Raw genomic sequence first — 14902 nt, forward strand, 5'->3', positions numbered from 1 at the left:
TGTTTTAAAGATATATCTCTTTGGTGCCTGTGCGAAGGGTGGATTGAAACACTGTGCCTCAGTTTCCTCATTTGTAAAATGGTGATGATATCTTTCAAAGTTATGGGTAGGAATAGATTAGATATTTCCACAAAATACCTGAAACACAATGTGAGTTCTCTGTGCCCCCGCCCCCCACCCCCTCCCTCAGCTATGAGGCCCCTGCTCAGGGCTTGTCAAGAAACAGAAGCTCTTGTCCCAGAGAGGCTGTCGGTGGCTCAGATCAGTCACAAATATCTGGGAAATGTCTACACAGCATTCAGATTCACAGCCTCTTAAAACAGGCTGGTTCAAGTTAAAAGGGGGTCTAACTAAAAAGACAAGGGGGCGCACTTCCCGAGGGGGAAGTGTGGCCAGCTCTGAAAGGCCTGTTGCCGCTCTCCGCACCCTGGCGCTGCAGGTCGGTAGTCTCTGTGGGTCTCAGAATCAACACAGTTTCTTCTTTATAGGCTGGTGTCCGGGTTCAACCCAGATTCCAGGACCCCACCCACCTGATTCCAGTCGGTCAGGGCGTGGCCCAGGAGCCTGCCTTGTTGATGAGAGTCCCTCCTATGGCTGTGATTCGTACACAAGCTAAAGCCTGAGGACACTGAGGCAGAGTGTGCAGATGTCCAGTGGAGGACATGCAAATGGCCCGGCATAGGCGGGTGGGCAGCAGGTGGCACGTTGAACTAGGCGCCACCCCCAACTCTGACAGCTGAGGCAAGGAAGCCAGTGTAAGGGACAGGATAGATCTCCACGCGGGCCTGGCCACTCTCCTACTGGACCCACTTCGCTCTCACTGCAGCTGGGGAGGCCTCAAAGGACTACCGCCACTGGCCATTTGGGGTTCCCTTCCAAACTGCTTCCACGATTTTGTAAAGGGTGAGATTCCTGGCTTCTCGTCCCTCCATCTCATAAAGCATCCTGATCCAGGCCCCGCCCCCGCCCATAGGAAGTGGTAAGGAACAGGCCAGGATGACCTGAAGTCGCTTCAATTGTGTTTTCCTTGGAAGCTCAGAATTATAAGCAGCAGCCACTTGAGGCCACAGGGTCCTTTCCCTGTACCCTCTGCCAGAGAGAGGGAGGGAGCGAGATAAGAGATGGGAGTGAGGAAAGGAGGGCGAGTGGGAGGGACAGAAGGAAGGCTGGGGAGGAAGGGAGGGATGGAGAGGGAAAGGGAGGAAGAGGATGAGGGGGGAGAAGGAGCAGAAATGAGAGGAGCAAGACAGGGGCCTAGAGGAGAGAGAGGGGTGCGTGTGGCGGGCTGGGTGGGAGCAGGGCAGCCCGCGAGGTCATCTGGGCTGCTCCGCTCCTGCTGGTCTGGCACAACCCCAGTCCATGGCTTCCTGCCACCGCGATGGGCCCAGGGCTGGCTTAGTGCTGGAATGTAAGAGGCTGTGACTTGGAGCCTCCCTTCTGGCTGAGGAGAAAAAGCTGCTGACAAATCTGCCTGGAATATCTGAGTTTTTCCAACACGGAAAGGAGAAACATACACATGCAAACGAGCCTTATCACAAGCCTGGCAGAGTGGCCTGGGATGGAAAAATTCCATAACCCGAGAGAGACAGATGGGGGTGGCGCCACGAAAATGCTTAAAAAGGAGCCCCACCCACCGCCACCCTGCAGGGGCACCTTTCCAGGAGCACTCGTAGGTAGGCCTGCCCACATCCCCACCCTGCTTTGCCCTTCTCGTCCCCAAGCATCGCCAAGGGTCTATATGATCCCCGTGGGGACGCTTGATTTGGTGACACAAAGAAAGCCCATATGTCTGTGGTGGGGTGACCTACCCAACACCCCTGGCCCGTTACTAGCACTTGGAGACAGAAAATCCACTTCAGTGACCAGTAACTTTGGAGGATGTACATGAATCTTAACTGGAGTTCTCACTTCTACCCAGGCGCCAGCAGCTCTGTTCACCCTAGACTGGACAATTTCCTCGTCTCCACCCCCTCCCCAGATGTCATGGCTCGAAGAGATGTTAAGAAGGAGTCCTGGATTAGGTAGAGGCTAGAGGCGGGGAGGGGGGGGAGGCTGACAGCTGAGTTCATGTCACTAAACATTTAATGAGCACCTCCTGTTTGCCCTGAATGGTGTGATCAAAAAGACTAAGAAGATCCAAGTGAGGGAGGTGATAATGTAAAATTTTCATTGTGATTCATATTAGGATGACATGAATAGGGGAGACCGAGTGGCGATGAGAACTCAGAAGAAGGAGCGATGAATTAGGTCCGGGTGACTCTGGGAAGACACTTGGACTAGACCTAGATAGCTGAACAGGATTTGGTAGGGAAAGAAAAATAAGGCATCATTTTGCCGATCTTTAAACTGCAACTACAAAGTGAGATCAGAGATTTTTAAGCTCTGCCCTTTACCACACCAGCTGTACGGGGCAAAGGAAAAATCACAGGTTTGAGTCCAGACTGTGACACCTCTTTGGGCCAGTCACATGACTTCTCTGAGCCTCACATTTTTTATTTGTAAGATAGGAATGGCAGCCAGCCATGAAGATGAGGTCATCCGAGCCAAACGTGCCCACTACATAGTAGGTATTCGATGCATGTCTCTTGAGTAAATGTGTATAACGTGTAGCATTTTACAAGAGACTTTCAAACATGTTAATTCCCTGACAATGTTTTGTCATGGTCCCGGCTCATAGTCTAGCAATGGAAGGTATCACACATTGCAAGTGACATCTTCCTTGGGAGGCTGAGCCGTGTGTGTAGCAATCTGCCCAAGAAGGGAAGGAAGTAGCTCCGAGACCCAGAATCCCATAGTCAACAAGGGTCAGGGTGTTTTCCCTCGAATGTCTAGGGAGGGGTCACGTTAATCAAACTCTCTTATAAAATATGGGCCAATATCCAGGCTTACCGAGTCGGTCCCTGGAGGTTAGGTGTGGGAACACATTTAGAACAGACTCATGTTCACACAGTTTGGGAAAGTTGGGGGCGGGGCTGTCGTGCCTGTTGCCTCAGCCTGGACCATCCTGGCTCAGAGAGACATGGCTTACTCCATTCGGGTTTGTGTTTAAATGTCTGCTCCTCAGAGACCAACTTAACATTAGCCGCTGTCACTTTCTAGCCTCTTAATGTGCCTCATTTTTCACCATAGCGCTTACGACCCGACTTTATATTGCACTTATGTTTCTATGTTTATTATCTGGCTCTCCCACTAAAATGTAAGCTTCAGGAACCGCTCCATTTCACTGTTGTGCCTTTAGCGCCTAGAACACACCTGATACAGCACGGATACTACTTACTTATTAAATGGATAGCTGCCTTGTGCCCTTCAAGACTGCAGTGGTCATTAGTGTTGTTTGCCAAACATCCCCAGCTCTTGGCCCGTTCTGAGCACACTGCGGAGTTGCACCTCTTGCTCCCCTTGCAGCATGTGCTGCGTAACTAGTTCTGGCCTCTGAGTTGTGAGCGGAAGTAAGCAGAGCTTTTAAAGGCTGACGGAGGACCCTCCGGGCTCTCTCCGCTTCCCTCTGGCACCAGTGACTGGTGACATTAGATGGAGTGGCTACCCCATTAGCCTAGATCCCTGAGTGGCTTTGGCGAACGGTCTCCCTGCCAGTTGGCAGAGGGCATGTGTGTGGGTGAGAAAGAAGTCTCTGGTTTAAAGGCACAGAGATTTGAGGGTTGTTTATTACTGCAGCGTAAGCTAGCCTGTCTTGACAGGTCCAGTGATCCTGTGTGGATAGTAGTGCTGTTGGAATCACTGGGAGGTTCCTAAATGCTTTGGGGATTTCAGGAGACTTCGAATGCCTCAAAGTCAAACAAAACCAAAAATTTCCCCTTCAGAAAGTTGGGCCACATCTGTTCTTCATTTTTCCTTCCTACTAGGAAGCTCAGTTGGGAGTTAGGGGACAGCTTTGAGACAACTTGCCCAAAGGGGGAACCGACACTCTCTGGGGCCACCTCAGAAGTGACTTCACACATTGACCACATACTCAAACTCACTGTCACAATCCTTCCCCTTGGTTAAAAATAAAAACAGCATACCCACTCTTCTGGGAGTGAGTCACAAACAGAAAAAAGTCAATGGCTCTAGGCCAAGGGGATCAGCTAACGTTGGGAAAAAACTCTAACTGGAGGTGTCTCCACGCTGCGCCGCGGTCTGACCCTTGTAGCCTGGATGACAAAGCCCAAGCCAAACAATGCTCAAGTTCAAGCGTCAAACATTGTCCTGACCCTACAGTGAGAATTGAGTATTTTTTTAGTATTTCCCTGGGGAGGGAGGAATGAGCGGTGTGTGTGTGTGTGTGTGTGTGTGTGTGTGTGTGTGTGTGTGTGTTGTGGGGGGGGGGGATACTCTTTCTAGGAAGAAGGACAGGACTGGGCTGGGAGTGATGGCATCAGAGGAGCAAGGCCCAGACAGCGAGCCTCATGTTGGGTTTAGGGGAAGTGACTACTTCAGACCTCAATTTCTTGGCTCATAGAAATGAACCTCAAGATAAACTTGATAAACTTTTAGATCAGTTACATGAAGTTATGCTATTTCTATTTTCATCTGTTTCCATCCCAGAAGTCAAATGTACGGCTCTGGGTCCTGCATGGTCTTCCCCCCACTTGGTGCTGAGGGCAGCCACCACCCCTCCTCCTGCTGCAGAGCTGCCTCGGGAAGACAAACCAGAGCATTTTGCTCTACAACCCAGACAACTGGGAAGGGGTTTATGCCTGATTATTCCAGAGGGTCCCCAGTCTCCCAGGACCAGAGGAGACATTCATCTCACGAGCCTGTCTATCCAAGGACTCTGGCCTAGGCTGCCTGGACTCGTGTTTGGGAGTCAGGGTGGGGGATAAAGGACAGAGATGTGATTGTTGGAAACTATTGTACAAGTTGCCTTTCAAAACTAGCCTTCCAGGGATGAACCATTTGCCAGGTCCCCTCTTCTTCTTGCCACACCAAGCTGGCACCTGGAGCTCACACTGGGTCCATACTATGAACCTGAGCCAGCCCACTGCCCTCCTGGGAGGGAGTGAGCATCAGTACGAGTCTCGAGACTGTGCAGATGGATGGATAACACAGGGTGGATGCAAGCAAATGTGTATATGCGATGCAGGTTTCTGCATACCCCAGAGAGCCTGCTTGCAGAGAAAGCGGGAGAGATGGGAATAGGAGCGCAGAAAGGTATACTGCACTTTCTTTCCTTTTTAAAATATTCAGCAGAAAGCATTCATGAATAGCCCTCCCCCTGGGTTTTTCTCAGTCATGTCCTGCTGAACTTCACCTGCCTTGGGGGAAAAGGATAAACCCGCTCTCTTATCGCCACCTTAGATCTGGAGCAGTAGAGTCCTTGGACCAGCAGCATGAACACCACCTGGGAACTTTAAAAAAATGCAAAATCTCAAACTCCTGTCCCAGATCTACTGACTCAGAAACTGTGTGTGTGTTGGGAGTGAGGGGTGGGGGAGGAATCTGTGATTTAACAAGCCCTCCAGGTGATTGCCCTGCATGCCAAAGTTTGAAAATCACTGATGTAGAGGAAGCAAACTTCGGACAGGGGAGAGGAAAGGTGGTGGGGGAGTGGCTGGTGGCTCCTACACCTGCCTCTCGACTTCTCTTTGTAGCAAGCACTGTGGCAGCGGACGCTGGGGGTCATTCTTCCCGCCTACCACCTCATGAGGTGAGCAGCTCCAGCCTCTGGTGAGACCCAGAGACCTTGCAACATGTTCTCTGCTACAAATGCAGAGGACTCTATGATCATTCCTGCCGTGAGGGACAAAGCAGGCTGGGAATTTCCTGGCCACTAGACTGTGGAAATGTTAGGAATTACCTAAAAATTACTGCGAGGACGGGGAAAACAAAAAGCAAAAGTGAAGATCCCCCCACCAGACACTAGGGGGAGACCCATCGCAAGCCTGAGAAAAGGAGGGGGAATCTGAGGTCCAGAAGAATTTAGACTATTCCCAAAGTTGGCTGCGGTGACCTCTGATAAACCAACCAAATCGAAGCCGAATTTTAAAAGGACAGGCAGTGAGTGATCACTGAGTCCATGTGGTGGAACTGGCGAGGATTGCAAAAGCCTGTCCGCTCACCCCCAGACTAATTTACAGTTAAGAAAATCGTGGAGGCTAAAGAGGGCCCAGGGTCAAATGCCAGTGTCAAGGCACTCCGAGATCCAGGAGTTCTGTTTTCTCACCCGTGAGAGACCACCGGGACCCGCTACATAATTTGTGGGGCCCTTCGTTTAAAAATTATTAAGACTATCAAGACGGTGACAACAGAGCTTGAAAGTGGGGGCGGAAGATGACGCAGTGGTCGTGGTGCGGGTAGCAAAGAATCTGTCTTTGGGTCCCACAGGTCTGCTGTCCATACCAAATACAAAGTAGGCTTTGTGTGCTTACGCGGGGGGAGCCGGGGCGCAGTTATTTCTACAGTAATTACTAGAGCAGCTTTGGGGAGACGAGGGTTTCATTGGGAAAGAAAAGCTCTCCCAACTCTAGGGCCACCACAGCGTTCTCACGATCCAGCGTCCCGATCACCCTAACCCCACTCTTCCGGGAAAGGAACATCCTACCCAGCAAAGGCAGCTGACAGGGGAAATCCAAGGAGAGTGAGAGTCGCACGTGGACAGCGGGGGCGGCTTCCCGGGGTCAGCGTCTGCAGCGTTACCCCCGCGCGCGTCCCCATGCGTCACGCGACTCCGCGCAGCTGCGGGAGCGCGAGCCGGAGCCGAGTAGCTCGGACCCGCGCGGGGCTCGGCTCGCCTAGGGGCGCGGACCGCGGCGAGGTTGGGTAGGGAGGAAGAGCAATGGAGCACATCCCTCGGGTGCGCGGAGACCTGGGAGGGTGGCAGGCGGACACGTCCTCTCCTTAGACCCCATCCCCTGCTAGCTCCTGAGCCCGTCCCTCCGCCTGCCCCCTCGCCTGGGTGTGTTGGGGTGCGGGTGGGGGTGGTCTGGTGTGGGGGGCCGGAAAGTGATGGGAGAGGGACAGAGGCAGCTGAAGGCAGACGGCCCCCTACAGAAACGTCTCTTCTGAGTTGTACCGTATAGAGCCTTCCTCATACGAAATCCTGCGGCTGTCCCCCGCTTTCCAGCCTGCTTCCTGAAGACGCCCCGAAATCCACGCCCGCTCGGGCACCTCCCACAGCCAACCTTGCGGCTGGGTCGGTCGGTGGTTCCCAGGGGTCGTCCTTCCTTCCTCTCCCGAGTCTCCCCGCCCCCGCCCCGCCCCGCCGCCTGCGGTCCCTTTAAAGGCCGCTGGTCTGGGGCCGCCCTCCTCTCGAGGAGGACTCGGGAGAAGCGCCGCCGCCGCGCGCCTGGCATGGCCATGGCGTCCCCGGCCATCGGGCAGCGCCCGTACCGGCTGCTCTTGGACCCAGAACCGCCGCGCTATCTGCAGAGCCTGAGCGGCCCCGAGCCGCCGCCGCCGCCGCCGGGCAGGTCCTCGCGCCGCTGCGCCACTGCGCCTCTCTCCACTGCGCCTGGGGCGCACGAGGGGCGTGGTGCCCGAAGGGCTACCCGCGGGGACCCGGAGCCCCCACCCCGGGCCTCCCGCCCCGCTCGCCCTCTCCGGCCTGGACTGCAGCAGAGACTGCGGCGGCGGCCGGGAGCGCCCCGACCCCGCGACGTGCGGAGCATCTTCGAGCAGCCGCAGGATCCCCGCGTCCCGGCGGAACGCGGCGAGGGGCACTGCTTCGCGGAGCTGGCCCTACGGAGCGGCCGCGGCTGGTGTGACCTGTGCGGACAAGAGGTGCTGCAGCAGGCGCTGCGCTGCGCTAGTGAGTCTGAGGGCCCGGCAGGGGAGGGGCGCGCGGGAAGACCGCAGTCAATGGGCGAGGGACTGCGAGCGGCTGGGGCAGGTAGACCGGGCATTGCCTTCCCTGGCTCCAGGAGAGACCTTGACTTTAACTAAAGGAGATAAGCCCTGGAGACTCTGCTTCTTAGTCCCCTGCAGGGTATCCTTTAGGGACTGCCTACTGCCCAGATATAGTTTGGCGGTATTTAACAAATACCTTTTCTCCTGACAGATGCATGCCTCGCCCCCCTCCCCAGACACGCGCGCGCACACACACACACACACACACTTGAGTTGATGGCCAAAGCTGGAAGGTCATTCTGTTGTCTCCCGTGCACCCTCTTGCTTTTGTTGTAGATTCTTGAGAGTAGGTTGTGAGCCTGGTATTGAGTTGACCATTTGACCCGTGATGATTAGGGCATAATGGCAAAATGGCTTGTTTGTCCATCTGTGCTACAGGTCCATGATACATGTCCACCTATGGTACATCCTCCAGCAGGACCTGTTGGGTCAGGGAGGAGACCTTGTTAAGCTTTGGGTAGAAACAGCTGTCAGGCTGAAGAGAGCCTGAGGTCACCCTGGACCCATGCCACCCTCCCTCTGCCTTCCACCTCTGGCCCCTCAAACCTTTGGACTCTGCTCCAATGTTTGACTGGGCCCTGCCTCCTCCTCTTCCTCCTCCTATGTGACTGCACCCCATCATCATGCTCTAAGATTACCCAACTCAGGACTGGTCTCTTCTCCCCCTCCCCCCCAGAGCTCTCAGGCCCCTCCAGCCTCCTCCTGAGCTCGGCTCTTCTCAAACCTGATGATAACACACTGGGCACCCCCGGGTGTAGATTTTCTGAGCCAATTTTGTAATCTTGGAGTTTATTTTTCTCTCCCTACAGTTTTAGGCATGTGTATTGCTTTAATGGGTGTCCTCTCCCCACTCCACTCCCATTTTTGCTGTTGCTTGTGTTTGGCAGAGGATATCCATGTGTTTACGTGTTTATGTAGATATTTTAAAGATCTGAGGTACAAAGCACAGACAAGGGCACAACTCTAGCAAGCATCTCTGGAGATGGGTTGTGGTTTGCAGTCTTTCAACAAAGGCCCTTCCCCCATGATCTCCCATTTGGCTGCACCATTGGACAGCACCAGCTACTTCCACATCAGGAAAACCCTACCTTGCCTCTCTGTAGTCAGTCCACGGCCAAGGCTGTGCAGTATGCCTCCCACTGCTGCTGGCTTCCGGGAAAGAGAGCTCAGACTCTAAGCTAGGGTCAAGTGGAAGGGAAAGATTGGAGGGGAATGGGGGTGCTGCTCCCTCCAACACCAGAATTCACAGCTCAGGTACCAATTAAAAAGGAAATAGCAAAAGTTACAGGGGTGTGTGTTGTGGGTGGAGGGCTGCCGTCACTTGGTAAATGCCCTTGACCTTACAATAGAATCGAATGCCTGCGAATGTGTTGGCAGCTTTGGTCCTATCAGCGGTCCTGGAGTACTTTCCTGGGTCCACCAGCCCTGTCAACACAGAGGCAATGTCCTCATTGTAATGTCAACGCAGAGGCAGTGTCCTCATTGTAATGGGTTTTATCGTGTGGGAATCCCCGGAAGTCTGCTTCATGAGACTTCTACTTTGTATTAAGATGTTTAGGGACTATCAATTATTGAACATTTTGCACATAGTTTTATGATTTGGGGTGGGGTTGGTGATAACTGTATTTGTGTGTGTTTGTATGTGCATGTGTGTGATACTCCATGACTAAATGAACTTATGCTCACTTCACATTAGAATTTCTTTCCTTCGATTAGTTCATAGACAGTTTCTCATGGCAGGAAGACTCAGGTGCGTGGACATTTCCCCTTTGTGTAACTTGGCGGCCCCCACATACCAGCCAGGAATGTCTGAATACTGGAGAGAGAGCAGTGCTGGAATCTAGGGGCTGCAGAGAGGAGTCCCTGTTTGTCATTATTAATATTTAACTAACTGTGGACCTGTGGCTGGATGGGGACAGTTAAGAAATGTTCTAATATACTTGAAACTAATAAAATAAATAAAATAAATTTTAAAAATTGAAAAAAAAATAAAATAAATGTTCTGATATGCAAATGAGAGCTGGCAGGTGGCAATACAACAGGCCGAACTTAAGGAGCATCTTTAAGCTAAATGTCTAATTCCATGATGGGGTTGGTCTGTTTCATCTTGGTTCTGAAAAGCAAGGGTCAGAAATACAACTTTTAAAAGGCAGCACTATGCAGTGATTGAAAGCACGGCCTGGAACCAGAGACCTGGGTGTGAATCCTGACTCTGCCTGTGAGTCTAGGTGTGCCCCTGGGCATCTCTGTGTTCTGATTTCTTGTTTTAAAAATGGGGTAATAATAGTACCTACTTCGTCACGTTAATATTAGAATTAAATGAATTAATGTATATAAAGCACTTAGAACGGCGCTTGAAAAGTACAATATGAACATTTAATGTAACGTGAATGTTATTATTATCCCTTCCCACTCAACAGTTTAACAATTTGTCAGGGCTCAGACACTTCTTGGGATCACCTTTCCAAGCAGTGCATATAGTTTTCAAACTCTGTCTGGTTGCTTAGCTAAGTGGGGAAGCAAGTGCCTGAGCATCCCAGGAAGTACAGGTATCGACCTCCTATAGAAACATCACTCCTGCCTGCTGGCCGAGGAGCATCCTCACAGGATGCCAGTGGCTTCATGGTCACCTTGTCTTTGTATCACTTGCCCCGAGCATGATGCAGGTACAGAATACAGTCTCAGTACGTAGTGATTGATGAAGGTGGCAGCTTGTTATTACTATTAAATCTCCCTACTCTTGGAAAGTGGGTATGTGAATGATGTCTGAGAAGGAGGCTGACACTGGGTGGGAGCCGTGTTGGCAAAATGGGCTTTTAATAAAGAAAGCTTTTAGAAAACTGTCTGCCTTTTTAGTGAAAGTTCCTCCAATTTAAGCTTACCCCTGCTTCAAGGTCTATAAAGCTCTGGTTAATGCTGGATTTGCCAACAGGAAGGTTCAGGGTTAATATTAATTACCAGGTTGAAGAAATCCAGTTTCTTAGATAGAGAAGGAAATCTAGTGGGGATTGATGAGGCGAGAAAGAGAGAGAGAGGTGGTTGTGTGAGTGTGGGCGTGAGTGTGTGTGTGTGTGTGTGTGTGTGTGTGTGTGTGTGTGTGTGTGTTTGGGGGTGAGGGCAGCGATGAGAATGTCCATTTCCCGCACTGTAGGAGGCAATGGTCAACATGAGAAATTTGTCGGCTGCCCTATGGCTTTGTTCTCAGGGAATGGCCCTTATAGGTCGTTAACCCTTTCCTCAGTAGAAGGCATATGGAGTTGATCTTTGACCTTTTACCTCATTTTGTAAGTCATCCTGAACTAGGGCATGGTCTGGAAAATGGGGAGACCTAAGTCCAACTCAACATTCCAAGAAGATTGCTTGGACATAACTTGCATGTTGCCAGTTACGGCCACGTGTCTGCTCTTGGAGCCAGGGTCTGGAAGGGTGTTGTTTAGAGCTATGAAGTGTTAAGGGATTGGAATTATAGGGTTGAAAGCGGGGCCCTGGGGCTTGTCATCTTAACCTCCCCTTCCTGTGACAGTGTGAGAACAAGGCATTTGCCATGGCCTTCAGGCATGGGGACTGGAGACTTTCTTGGTGAGTGAGGCTGGGCAGGACAAGAGTGGCAAGCAGTTCCTTCTGTGGGGAAACTGAGGAATGAGGGGTGAGTGTGGCGACCCACAGGGCCCCTTGTCCAGTCTTTCCGCCTGTCTTGTCACTGCATTAATAGTTGGGCCTAAATAACCTCTCTTTGCAGACTGAAACTGCCCATGTGACAGCCACCAGATCTGGATCTTGAAGGCCCACACCTTGTCATGGGTTCTTTGCGGGGACATTGACGTGGGGTCTCCCTGTAGCAGACCCAAGAACCTGAGCACCTGGACAGTGTTATATTTGTCCAGCATACCCAGCAGCGCTGAGGCGTGTGGCTAAATTAATCCGGCTTTGGATATTAGGAAAATTAAGCCCTGAGATGAACGCTGTGTTGTTAAAGATAGCAGAGTCCCCCACTTTCAGTCCCTCCTCTGCCTGTGGCTCTAACAAGCATCTTCTTCTTGGGAAAGGTCCTAGTAGAGTGTGGGGGAGATAGGGTTCTGAGGACAGAGAGCAGCCCTGGAATGCTCTGAGAGAGGCCTTCTGAGGTCCCTAAGCTGTTCCTGTTTCCTCTCCTCCCTGCTTCCTGTCTTCTCAAAAGATGAAAGTGAAAGGATTAAATGTGGGCTTAATTTTCCCCCTATTCATCAGAGCATGAAATTTTCTGATTATGGAGTGAGAGGGGCTTGAATCCCAGGTACAGTCAAAAATGATTAATGTCACTTGTCTGCCAGCCTAATTAGACTTGGTAATGAATGCGTGCATTCGCCTGCTGATCCTGCAAGTTATTAGGTGGACGTGGATTGACATCTCCCCTCTACACTGAGGGGTTGGTCTGGGATCCTTTCTCTTCTTCCCGAGTACACCAGTGAATCAGCCTGTGCCCAGCCTGGCAGCTAGGTTCTGAGAGGCAGGGGAAATATGGCCCTTAGCCCAGCCTCAAGGGACCCCCACCTGGCTGGTGAAGTGACTGGCCTGTTTGGGGCAGGGGCCAGAGGCTCTGGAGAGGTAGCTGAGGCTCAAGGCAGCCCCGGCCCCACTGGGAGAATGACACAGGAGGAATTCCTTGCAGGTCGAGGAGTCTTTCTCTGAAGACTCCAAAGTATTTTCATGCTCCCTGCCACATTCGTCCTCGGAATAGCTTCATGAGGGCAGAACTTGGGGAGGCCTCTGCAGAGGTCTCATGTGGGCAGAAGTGGCTGATCCACCTGGCTAGGGGCAGGGTAAGATTAGGGTGAACCAGACTGGCCTTGTCAAGCCATTTCTTTCCTTTGTTCTGTGCCCAACAACTCCGTGCTAGAGGCAGCCCCCAACTGCTGTCCCATTGGGGCCCTCTTTGGCTCTCCACCCCACCCCTCATTCCTCAGTTTCCCCACAGAAGTTGCTGCTTGCTACTCTTGCCCTGCCTAGGGTACCATTAAGGCTGGTGAGGGAGCCGTAAACACATCTCTGGCCTCATGGGAGGCCCTTCCTGTTTGCATTCCTCAGGTGACAAGGTGAGTATTCTGGGGTGGATGAATATTTGTGAGTATGCAAAGCATGCAAACGGATCATGCCCCCTGACCCCACACCCCCGTGCCTCAATCAGCACCCTCTGGCGTGGTCTCCCCCTCACTGCCCGCAGGTCCGGCCTGCATGGGTGGCAGGGTGCTTTCTGCCTCTCCAGACAGCCTTCTGCCCCCTCCACTGACCCCAGGTACCCACCCCTGCTACTGGGCTCTGTCTGGCTCTCCCCTGGCTGAGTTGGGAAGTGCTGGCGGCAGCTGACGCTGGGAAGGCCAGCCCCGACTGGGGAGATGGTTGTGCCTTTAGTCACTTTCGGTTTTTTTCCAAGAGTTTTGTCAAGCTTCTCTCCACATGTTCAGCGCCAGATCTTGGGGTTGGGAGGGGAGCTGAGCCAGCTTAGGCTTTGGGAAAACAGGGAGGAGACCGAGGTGATGATGTCAGACAGGACAGCAGGCTGGGTTCCCTGGGGCACTGGTTTAAGTGGAATAAAATGGGGAATAGTCATGGGGAGCTCTGCCCCAAGGTCAAGACTGTCTCTCCTCAGACCTGGGGAGGTGATACTTGGATGCTCTCTGAAGCATCGTGCCGAGGAAACATGGGCAGAGCCTCATGATCCCCGAGAGCTCCCCATGGTGTGGTCTTTGGCCCAGTGGCTGACAAGTTCAGGCAGGGCCTGTTCTAGCCTGCCTGCCGCTCCTGGCACAAAGTTCTTGTGAGATGCACCCACAGCGAAAGCTGTGACGCTTCGTTCTTCTACTGCCTTTTTTGGGTAGGAAGGAGAAAGAACCTCAGGGGTCCTCTGGTGTGGTAGCTGTGTGCCCAGCTTTTCTGTGGATAGTACCCTGTCTCGGCTGAGGGGGCCTAGTGATTCCTGGTTGTTCTAATAGGTCCTAGATTTTCTTCAGGATTGTCCTCCCCACACCCACTACCCTGACCCCATTGAGGGCATCGGGGGGACAAGTGTGATCTGACCGTGCTGAGGGTTTGTAAGAAGGGTTGTGTGGGGAAGTCCAGTCTGTTCCTTCCTGTGTGTCACTGCATAGGTGGGCAGGTGACTGGGTATGTCCCTTACCTGTGACCACAGCGGGCTGGGTCATGTTTACTCTTCTGCGAAGGGCCTGCTGCTCCGCCTTCTGCTCCACCTCCCTGTTTCCTGAACAGACATTTCCAGGCAGGGCAGATCGTACCCAGACTCTGCAGTGGCTGTTGGCTAGGGCTCCTTGAAAATGAAAACTTGGCTTACATGGACCTTTAAGAAATCAGACCACAGGCTCACGAAAGTCAGGCCTAAAAGAAGAGTGATATTCTTTGACTCTTTTTTTTTTTTTTTTTAATCCTTTTACGTTTTGTTTCTACTACGGGCTGTATCTAGAAGAGAATTATTCTGTTTGCTGGAGATATAAATTGGTGTTCTATGAGCCTGTTAGGATGGTAAATTTCTGTAGTATAGAGTTGAGAATGGCTAAGAAATTATTGGAACAGAGAACTTTTATCTCAGAGATGACTTGGTGTTTTCTAGTGCACTGGCTTATGAGGTTGGCAGGGCTGGGTGACGCCAGGCTGCCTCACAGATGAGGAAACACAGCATTCAGGGAGTCAGTTAAAGGACTTCTCCAAGACCCGGATCGTTACAGCAAATCCAGCACCAGACCCCAACATAACTTTTTGTCTAATGTGCTAATGTCATTGAACATACAAGTTAGCTGAGTTTCCTCATTCATCTGCCTGCCTTCTGCCAATGGATGCTGAAATGTCCATAAAAAGAGGTGCAGAAAAAAAGGAGGGTGAGCCAAGCTAGAGAATCAGTCGGTGCCTGGATGATTGAGAGTTGGCTGCACTTTAGCTTGTTTTCAGCATTTGGTTTCTAAATAGATTTTCGGTGTGTGTAAATCATGAGATCTTTCAACAAAGGGTGAAGATTTTCTAAATCCCAAGATAAAGGAAACAAGTGTATCTCTCCCTGCCCCCACCCCAT

At 52.0% G+C, this 14902-nt stretch overlaps 1 protein-coding gene across 2 annotated transcripts in view; it reads left to right on the forward strand.

Moving 5' to 3' along the window:
- Nucleotides 1-7275: 7275 nt before the first annotated feature.
- The window catches only part of RASSF5 (Ras association domain family member 5), a 67874-nt gene continuing 60247 nt past the window's right edge, over nt 7276-14902 (forward strand). For both annotated transcript variants that reach the window (XM_016129255.2, XM_016129256.2), the window contains exon 1: nt 7276-7747. In XM_016129255.2, coding sequence (XP_015984741.2) covers nt 7291-7747 — 457 coding nt within the window. In that variant the 5' untranslated portion in view covers nt 7276-7290. The remainder of the gene's footprint in view (nt 7748-14902) is intronic.

Source organism: Rousettus aegyptiacus, unplaced genomic scaffold, assembly GCF_014176215.1.
Source record: "Rousettus aegyptiacus isolate mRouAeg1 unplaced genomic scaffold, mRouAeg1.p scaffold_m13_p_17, whole genome shotgun sequence".
NCBI classification, from domain to species: Eukaryota; Metazoa; Chordata; class Mammalia; order Chiroptera; family Pteropodidae; genus Rousettus; species Rousettus aegyptiacus.